Source organism: Colobus angolensis, unplaced genomic scaffold (assembly GCF_000951035.1).
Source record: "Colobus angolensis palliatus isolate OR3802 unplaced genomic scaffold, Cang.pa_1.0 Scaffold125, whole genome shotgun sequence".
Classification (NCBI taxonomy): Eukaryota; Metazoa; Chordata; class Mammalia; order Primates; family Cercopithecidae; genus Colobus; species Colobus angolensis.
Window position 1 is genome coordinate 7,689,145 of NW_012113697.1, and position 10,295 is coordinate 7,699,439.

Below are 10,295 nucleotides of genomic sequence, written 5' to 3' on the forward strand. Positions count from 1 at the left end.
TGTGTCTTTATAGCAGCATGATTTATAATCCTTTGGGTATATACCCAGTAATGGGATGGCTGGGTCATATGGTATTTCTAGTTCTATAATTATATGTGATTTATATAATTATAAATCACTTTACATAATTATCAATCATTTTATATAATTATCAAAATAAAAACATTTTGGAGAAAGAAATCAGGACAAAAGTATATCAAGGGGAAGAATAAAACAATATACTGAGTTCTAGCTTCCTCCTGCAAAAAGCTTGTAAACTCAAACAATTATGACGTATGCTCTTCAGCTTTGTTTCCTGTACTGTAAAATGGATGTAATAATAACTTCACTGATTAGTTCAGTGCATACAGTGACGGTCCAACAACAGGCTATGTGAGAGAGTGCTGAAAACTATGAGGAAGGCAGCACAGGTATATCCATAGGAAAGAGAAAACCACATTTACTGAGGCAGCAAACTGTTTCAATACATTTTTAATTACCTATGAGATATGATATGAAATCAATAATATACTAAATAAAAAGTCAATGCTTTTAAAGACAAACATTAACTGATTGCCATGAAGTGGTGGAGAGTATTTATGTGTTACTCCACATGATAGGCACATAACTTTGAAATATACAATTATTTTGAAGGTGTATCTTCTCATAAATAAAAGTTAAGTTCATTTTACAAAATAATTTACTTAAATTTTTTTAATGGTTTAGTGATTCATGGTGAACCAAGTCCAATGCAACATATACATAAACACACTGAAATTTAATTTTGTTCTGACTGAAGCTTTACAATGGATGTTTCTCAAAGATTCACATTCTTTTTTTCTAGTTTTACAAACATCTTCGACCAAAAGCAAGACAGTTAACTAGCATTTACACTGTTACTTACAACGTTTATAAACATTAACTAAAATCATCAAAATTTGGATGGAAATGTTTATTTTTAATATATATTAAAGACTCTTTAATTATCCAGTTTTAATTACACTTGAAGGATTGAATAAAGCAGAGGTTGTGTTTCATTTGAAGTGTTGGGATAGACACAATAAAGACATTCATTTTGAACTGGAAATTAAACGATATGAAGAATTTTCACTGGCTGCATAGCCGAGAGAGAATAGGAGTAGAATCAGATGATTCTGAAGATTCCAGCTAAAGGTGATTGGAAGAATACATTCACTTATTCATTCAACCAACATTTACTGGTTGCTTACTAAGTGCTAAACACATTCAAAGGCGAGAGCAGTGAACAAAGCCAAGTCCTTGCCTCACAAAGATTACACGATAATAAGCAAAAGAAATACACAAATGCACAAATGTCACACAATGCCAAGGCAGCAAGAGATAAATGTCATGACAAAAATAAAGCAGGGAGAGAGGGTGACAACAAGAATACCTGAGTGTATATGAAGTGAGGAACTAGGAAAGAGTCTTCCAGGTGGGGCAAGAACCAGAGTAAAGATCCTGGAAGGAGACTTGTGTATTGCAGGAACAAGGTGGTCACAGTAGCAGAGCACAGTGAGGGAAGAGTGATAGGAGAAGAAAACAAAAGGACAGTAAAGGGCATATGATGTAGGGTCTAAAGGGTCATGGTAAGGAGTACAGATTTTGTTCTGAGTGCAAAGAGAGGCAACAGCATGATGAAGCTGTGGAGTGGCGTAAACTGATATTTATACAGAATCACTCTACTAGTTATGTGGAAAATAGGTTATAGAAGAGTAAGAGTGGAAGCCAGGAGACTGATGGGGAGACTACAGCAGGAATCTAAGACTGGGGTAATGGTTACTTGGGCTAAGGTAATAATGATGGAGAAGATGAGAAATGGTTGGATTACGACAATTCTTTGAATAACAGTATCTTGGACATCCATCCATTCATGCATGAATTCAACAAATACTTATTGAATGTGTATTATGTACCACATACAGAGCAGTAAACATGGTCCTCATGAAACATTCAGTCTAAGAGTAAGACATATTTGTAATTTCAACAAAGTAAGACGAATGTAATGATAAGGAAGTACAGGGAGCTACAGGAGAGCAGAGGGAATAGTGATGTCTAAAAGCCAGGTGAGGTCACCTGAAGAGCAGCTACAAGTGAGACAGGCTAAGAGGAGGCAGAGCTTAAATGTTGCAAAAAAAGAATGGCATATGTGAAGGCTCAGAGATGGCACAGACCTGAAGAAGGAATCTGGAATGGTTGATATGTGTACCAGAGCGGGGGCAGAAGTTTAACATGGGCTCAAAGAAGTGGGTGTGGGCCAAATTTTGAACGGCATTAGCAAAGCACATGGATCTTTTTTCTCAATGCTAATAAGAAACAAAGACTTACTTTAAGCAAATAAATTAAGTAAGCAGCTTTGTATTTGAATGTGATAGATCTGTCCAATGTGGAGAATGGAAATAACTGTCATTTCCAACAATAACAGGTTAGGTAATTAAGAAAAACCTACGCCAAAACTAATTAAAAATGATGCATAACATTTTTCAAACATCCTAAAGCATCAAAGAGCTACTAAAATAGCAAGCAACTGCTAGGCCAAAACTGAAGATAAAGCTGGAACACAGAGTGGTAAGAGGAACTCAGGAACAACTTCTGATCTGCAAAGATTTGACTCTGCTTTTTTGGCCTCTGGAGAGGAGAATGAAATCAAAAAGCACAGGGCCCACCTAAGATCTAAGAGGATCCACTCCACATTAATCTGGGACCCTAATGCTAAATCCTCATTACAAATTTGAGCCAGAAGTAAACTGGTCCTTGCGTGGATCTGTGATCCACACTCATATCTTTTGCTTGGTCCAGAAACTTCCAGCCATGAATTTAAAGAAGGCTTGACATGTGATCACCACCATAGATGCAGAAAGGCACTTGACCAAATTCAATAACCATTTTTATTTTTTTTAGTCTCAAAAAATAAGAATTGATAAGTACTTTTGCAATGTGATCTTTATAAATTATAACACAACACAAATGGGAAAGCACTAGAAGCAATCCAATTAAACTCAGAAACAACATAGGCTTTCCAAGGTCACCATATGTAGTTTACATTATATTAAAGGTATATTTGCAAGAGAAGGATATTAGATAGGAAGAAGTAAAAAAAAAAAAAAATTCTGCATTTGATATGACTGTTTACCTGGAAAACCCAAGCAAATCAACCAATACATTACTATAAAACAAGAAGAGACTTAAGGAAGCAGAAATAACCATAAAAACATGGCAATCATTAGTCTTCACACCTATAAACAAAACCAGTCAGATAATATAATAAATCATTTTCCACTCTGGAAGGCTGAGGCGGGAGTATCACGAGGTCAGGAGATAGAGACCATCCTGGCTAACACGGTGAAACCCTGTCTCTACTAAAAATCCCTACACACACAAAAAAAAAAAAAATTAGCCAGGCATGGTGGCGGGCACCTGTAGTCCCAGCTACTCGGGAGGCTGAGGCAGGAGAACGGTGTGAACCCGGAAGGTGGAGCTTGCAGTGAACAGAGATCGTGCCACTGCACTCTACCTTGGGCAACAGAGCAAGACTCGGTCTCAAAAAAAAAAAAGAAATCATTTTCAGAAGCAATTAAAAGTTGAAATGCCAAGTAGTAAATTTAACAAGAAACATGTAAAGCCTATTTGAAGGAAACCTGAAAACATTTCTGCAGGGCAGAAAAGTACACTTGCAAAAAAAGAAAGACAAAAATCAGTAGCGTATCTATATCAATTCTTACTAAGTTAAATTACAAACTTTTGATACCAATAAAAACCTCAATAAAATTTTCTCTGGAACTAAACAAGCTGATTTAAAAAGCCATAAGGAAAAAATAAAAAATTAAGATAGGAAAATTATTTTTTGAAAAGCAATGAAAGGCTATCAACCCTAGCAGATATTACAAATCATAAAATCTCAACAATTAAATGAATATGGTACTGGCATATGAATAGAATGATATTTGAAGCACAGGTATTAGAAAAGAGGTAAAACAATTTGTATTTGCACTATGTATAACTGCATAAAGTCCCGAAAAGTTGTAACCTTTTATTATACCCACCAATAATTTATGAGTCAACCACATTCTTGCCTACATAGCATGTTGTTGAACTTTTGGGTGTTTGCCAAGTGTGAAATGGCATTTCAATGTAATTTTTATTCATATTTTATTATGAGTGAGGTTGACATATTTTTATAACTGAAGAGCCATTTTACTGCTTTATGGGTACTGTTACATCCATGTTGCGCTTTTTCTTCTTGAGTTACAAGAGCTCTTTATGTATTAGATTAACCTTTTAAATATGACTTGTGAATATTTTTTCCAGTGTATCAATCACCTTTTGACTTTGCTTGTGGTGTTTTTGGTTGGTTAGAGTTGCTTTTTCGCCATGAAGAAGTATGTATATATGTACTCTCATATAAGTGATTTTCTCAATTGTAATAAATTGGCTTTTGAAATCTAAGTCATAACTAGGCCTCGTGGGCTCCAAATTTATATAACAATTTATTATGTTTTCTTCTATTATCTGTAGGGAATCGTATTTTACATTTAAATCTTTCATCTCTGGAATTTTCTGTGGTGTTCTGAATGAAGCTTAGATTCAATTTATCTTTACACTTACATATATATATATGTGTGTGTATATATATATATCCTCGATCATGTGATATCTATCATAAAATAGTTTTCTGTCTAGTAATATACAACATTTATGGAGGGAAGAACAAAATCTAACAAAATTAGGCACTTTTTTTTTTTTTTGGACAGAGTGCAGTGGTGCGATCTCACTGAAACCTCCACCTCCTGGGTTCAAGTGATCCTCCCACCTCAGCCTCCCAAGTAGGTGGGATTATAGGCATGCACCACCATGCCTGGCTAATTTTTGTATTTTTTGTAGAGAGGGGTTTTTGCCATGTTGCCCAGTCTGGTCTTGAACTCCTGAGCTCAAGTGATCCTCCCACCTCAGGCTCCCAAAGTGCTGAGATTTACAGACATGAGCCACTGCACCTGGCCTGATTTACACTTTTATTTGTAAATCCCATTATTGGTAGTCTGTAGTCTGTCCTACTGACACACCTGCTCATATATGAAATAACATACATTCAAGTTTATTCATTGTGACATTATTTGTAATAGCAGAAGTGACAGATACAAGTGAAGAGACCCATGAGTTGTCTTTGAATGTAGATTTAATGGAACTTGATGGATTAAGAAAGGGGAGCAGTGAGAAAGAAAAAACAAACAGCTTTCAGACTTCCTACTTGAGGAACAGGCATATGGTACTGATGCATATTGAAATACAGGACACTAAAAGAAAAACAACATTGTTTGGGAAGATAAAAACTGTTGTGTCACACATCACAGTCAGTAGAGTGATACAAAGGACTATTGTTCAATGAAGACATCTGAACTAGCAATATTAATTTAGTGTATGTTGGCAACTGTGTGATATTTTAAGCTATAAAAGTGGATTAAATGCCCTAGGGAAACGGGGTAGATTCCAAAGGACAAGACCTAGAACAGAGCATCAAGATACTCTAGCCTTTAAGAGTGGAGGAAAAAGCAGTCAAACTCATAAAAGCAGAAAATAGAATGGTGGTTGCCAGGTGACGCAGGGTAGGGGAAACAGGGATTTGCTGTTCAATGGATATAAAAGTTTGGTTATGGAAAATGAAAAAGTTCTAGAGATCTGCTATGTGACATTGTGCTTATAATTAACAATACAATACACTTAGAAATGCGTTAGGAGTGTAGATCTCATGTTATATCATTTTTACCAAACCAAAAAAAGAAAAAAAAATAGACAAGACAAAAAGAAGAAAAAGACAAGACACTAGGTAGAGAGTCAGACCCTGAGTGGTCAGAAAGATTAAAAAAAAAAGGGAGTGAGTGTCAAGAATAAGGGCAAAAGCTACAAGGTGGAACCATATAAAGAATGAGTCATTTGGATTTAGCACAGGAGAGCCTGTGATCTCAGAGAGAGAGAAGTTTTATTATGTGGTTAGCAAAAGACACAGTTCAAGTGGCTAAGCCAGGTGTGGTTTGAAGAAACATTAGGAAGTGAGGAGAAGCTGATTTGTGGAATGGTGAAGGATTACTTGGGTATATGGGAAGGAGGTAATGTAAAGGATCCTACTCCGCTCCCAAAGTCGTTTCTCCCCAATTTTTGAGACAGGATTTCACTCTGTCACCAAGGCTGGGATGCAGTGGCATGACCAGGGCTCACTGCAGCCTGGACCTCCCAAGCTCAAGTGATCCTCCCACCTTAGCCTCTCTCCAGTGGCTTGGACCACAGGAGCACACCCCATGCCCAGCTAAAATCATTCTTACTTAAAAATTTCTTACACTTAGTATTTACACATTTCTCACACTTGAGACTCACAACCACAACAGCCACGTTGAGGTTGGCAGGGGTTTGCACAGACGTGCACAGAGCAAAAACCAGCAGAATGAGAGTGCAGCCAGGGCCAGCACACTTCCTATCCCACTCACTGATACCCCAGCTTCTCCTAAACAGAATCTGAGATGACACACAGAAAGCTCTATCTGCAGGTATATGCAGAGCAATGCTACTACGCATTGCCAGTGTCTGTGCATGCCTTTTCCTTTAAAGAATAATGGCCAGTGGTTTTAAAAGAAATTGCGATTTTATTAGGAGTCTAATGAAAATTTATTCCTTACTCATCAACATATGCTCTTACCGTTATTTATTCCATTCTTAGTTTCCTCATCTGTCAAATGTTAACTGCTGTGTACTTGGCCCTTTCTATATTATTAATATGCCCTGGGAATTCAGTTAAGGGTTTGAAGTCCATTCAGCTCCTATTAGAAAGACATTCTAATAATCGTAACAATTACCAATTCATGATTTTAAAATGTGGAACTCTACTGCGAAATGAGAGCCGAAGAGAGGGGGAAAGTATACGAATATCTCAGCCCCCAGTTCCCTTTTCCCAGAGGGAATCAGCCTTCCGGGTTCCTCCCTTTGTCCTTCAAGTTTGATTGGCTCCCAATGCCTTTTGCTCAAGGCAAGGAGCACTTTTCCACACCTGTCGAATTGCTTCGTCTTCCAGGAAGCCAGGAAAAGTCCAATCAGACTTTTTATATCCCACATTCCCCAGAGGCTGCTCCCGGCATTGGCTTTCTGTGTCTTCAGGCCTCCAAGGAGATCCTATCTGTCCAGGCTGGGAGTGGGGCTGTCCCGCTCCAAATAAGGCCAACCACTTGGGCTCCCAGCTCTGGGAAGGGGTAGGGTCATTGCTGTAGCGCTCTTTAAAGAGGGAAAGAATCTGGGGTAAGGGGTGGTGGCGCGGGGAGCCAGTGGTGAGCAGAAAAATCGAGTCGCCTCTGGGGACAAGAAATCAGAAAGAGCCTTCCTCCCTCCAAAGATTTAGGGAACTGAAGCCTCGCACGTTAAGAAACCACTGAAACGGTACAAATGTTCACCTACAGCCCGCCGGTCCACAGTCTTCAGGAGCAGAGGGTCAAGATCCCCTCCCCTACCCGCCACTTCCCCCCGCCCTTCTCCCAGAGTAAGCAATTCCCAGAAAGGCAAGCAGTTCCCTTTTTCACCCAAGGACACTCGCGCTCCGTCCCGGCCACCTAGCGATTCCCCTTTCCGTGGCCTGGGCAGGCGCTGAGGCAGAGGGGGCCGCACATTCCCGGGGAAGGTGCCAGAGGCACAGCTGGACCGCTCCGGCGCACTTCGGCCCCGGCGCACCCCCGCCGCGGCTCACCCCGGCCCCAGCGCACCCCCGCGCCGGCGCACCCAGCTCCCCGGCGCGTACCCAGGGGCCATGGTTTTGCCTGGGCGAAGGCGGCCCGCTCCCGCCTGAGTGCGCTGATTACATCTACTGGAGACACCTTCCCTGGGGATCCAACTCCCAGGTCCCGATCCTCTTCCTATCTGCCCTCCCCCACCCCCGCCAACTCCATTTTCTAGCCACCCAGAGGCCCCTTCACCCCAGCTTTTCCCCGCCACCCCCACCTATCTCCGTTCCCCTAGTTTTCCTCCGTACCCCAGGCGATCGCCCCCTTCCCCGGAGCGGTGACCGCCGCTGCACTCACCGCGAGGGTCAGCAGGAGCAGCCGGCAGAGGGCTCCGCTCCAGGAGCCGGAGGGGCGGGCTGCCGCCATGGAGAGGGTTCGGGACAGACTACGGGCCGAGCGTCGGGCCGGGGTAGGAGGGCTCCGCGGGGCGAGGACCGCGGCCGGGGTACAGGCTGGGCCCGCTGCTCAGGAAGAGCGCGAGGCGGAGGAGGTGGCGCGCGCGGAGAGGCGCTTTTCTCAGCTTCTCTGAAGCGCCTGCCTCTCATCCAAGGGGCTTTTCCTTTGGCGGAGGGTGGGGCTCCTGGCGCGTCCAAAAGACACCGATCGGCCCCTCCTTGTTGTCTGTTTAAGACTTAAGACTTCATTTCTCTAAGAAAGCCATGGGTGGGAACTCCCTCTCGCCGCCACCCTTTTACCTGCGCAAGGTGTTTCTCACCAGCGGACGCCACCTATAAGGGCCATCTCCCCCCCACGCCCCGGTGTCCGCCAGGCGAGATTAACAGCCTGCCCTGCCCAGCAGAAGCCCTGACTGCACAAAGACTCACTCCTGAGCGCGCGCTCGGCCCCGGCTCCGCCCTGCCCGCTGCCCTTCGCGCAGGCAGTGGTCCCTGCCCTGGGGTCAATTACAGAGCGAGGTCTGAGCCGCAGAGGCTGGGTTTTAGGTCACAGCTGCCTGAGGCCCACCTGACCGGATAGAAAGTTGACTCCAAGGAGACTGTTACACACTCTACTGGAGTGAATTTCCTACACACACCCACAAGCAGTTCAGACTCATAGTCATCTGAGGCACCATTCTTGGGGGTCTTGTGTTTTTAGGAATTTACTGGCATGACAATGATACAAGACAATCGCCATAATTTAGAGACAAAAATACATATATACATACATACATACATACGTAAAGTTAGGGAAACAAGACGACTGCAAAATAATAAAATCGAGGGCGAATTACTATGGGAAATGCATGCATTGAGGTCCTAGGCGTGGGCTACACGTGTGTTACTGATTTTCTCCAAGAACATCCCTGATCACAAATAAAGTTATAACTTATTTCCTGTACCGGACTCCTGAACATCTAGTGCAGAGTTCTCACCTTCTTTACTACCATGAAAACCAGAGTTCAGGGTGAGAAATGAATAAGAATGGAGTAATTTACATTTTTATTTGAAGTGCACTTAAACTAAACGAATTATTGCAGAACATAATCTGGAAGATTAAGATATAAATGCTGTGTTCTTTTGGTTCTTCGGAAAGCAATGACAAGGCATCTGACTCATCCTCCTGCACCTCTTTTCAATTACTGACTTAAACTAGGTAAGCCTGACCACAAAAGGAGAAACTTGTCTATTCCCTTTTGTTTGGTTTAAGTTTCCTCAGGGATGTCCTGAGAATCCTATTTGCAAAGCCAACTGTGACGCTCACACCATTTCAATTCTTGAAAATGTTCACCATCTTAATACCATTATATGCCGAGCCAGAATTATTGCAATACTGAGCGTATATTTAAATTAAAAATTAATGCCAAACAGCACATGCCTTACATTCTGTGTGTCTGTCCCATGCTCTATTTTATTAATGAATGCCACGAATCAGCTGTTCTGTCTCCATATCCATAAAATTATCGTTGACCCTTTGCTAGTAAAATAAGCCTGAGTCATCAGCATGAGGCATGAGACTATAGCTGACATCCTTCCATTTCCATATGTTTTAACACTCACGGTTTTCCGTCAATGATACCATAAGCACACCTCATCCTATTAATGATGACATCATGATCTATAGCACGAAGCTTTTTCAGAGGACAAAAAGAAAGCTAGTTTCAGGTTCTGGAGTTCTACTTAGCCTATCATCATAGGCTTTGACTACAGGACATTTCCAAACTCTTGCCTACTCTTTAACCTCTGATGCCTTAAGGGCAACTCATGTTTTTCCTCATTCCAGGAAAGGGTGGAAGCGCAATTTGACCAGAATTCATCTTAGATATTTATTTTCCTCTTCACATTAATGGATAGAGGCTATTAAAATGGTGATTTGTTTGTTTTATCACGAAAAAAAACTTTAAACAAAAGAATGGAATATAAAGTACTTTCTCTGAACAAGTACCCAATTTATTTAATGTATTTAGGTTAGGCTATATGGTCACTGAAATAGATCCCTCTAGAACATAGGTTTGAAACAAATGGCATATATTTAAAAATGCAATGGAATGTGAGTAGATGTGATTTTTTTTTAAAAAAGAATGACTTTTGTTTATGAATATGATTC

The 10,295-nt window shown here is 41.3% G+C and overlaps 1 protein-coding gene across 2 annotated transcripts in view; it reads right to left on the minus strand.

Moving 5' to 3' along the window:
* DSC2 (desmocollin 2) overlaps positions 1 to 8,572 on the minus strand; it is a 42,655-nt gene extending 34,083 nt beyond the window's left edge. For both annotated transcript variants that reach the window (XM_011933273.1, XM_011933274.1), the window contains exon 1: positions 8,049 to 8,572. In XM_011933273.1, coding sequence (XP_011788663.1) covers positions 8,049 to 8,117 — 69 coding nt within the window. In that variant the 5' untranslated portion in view covers positions 8,118 to 8,572. The remainder of the gene's footprint in view (positions 1 to 8,048) is intronic.
* Between the last annotated feature and the right edge of the window lie 1,723 nt (positions 8,573 to 10,295).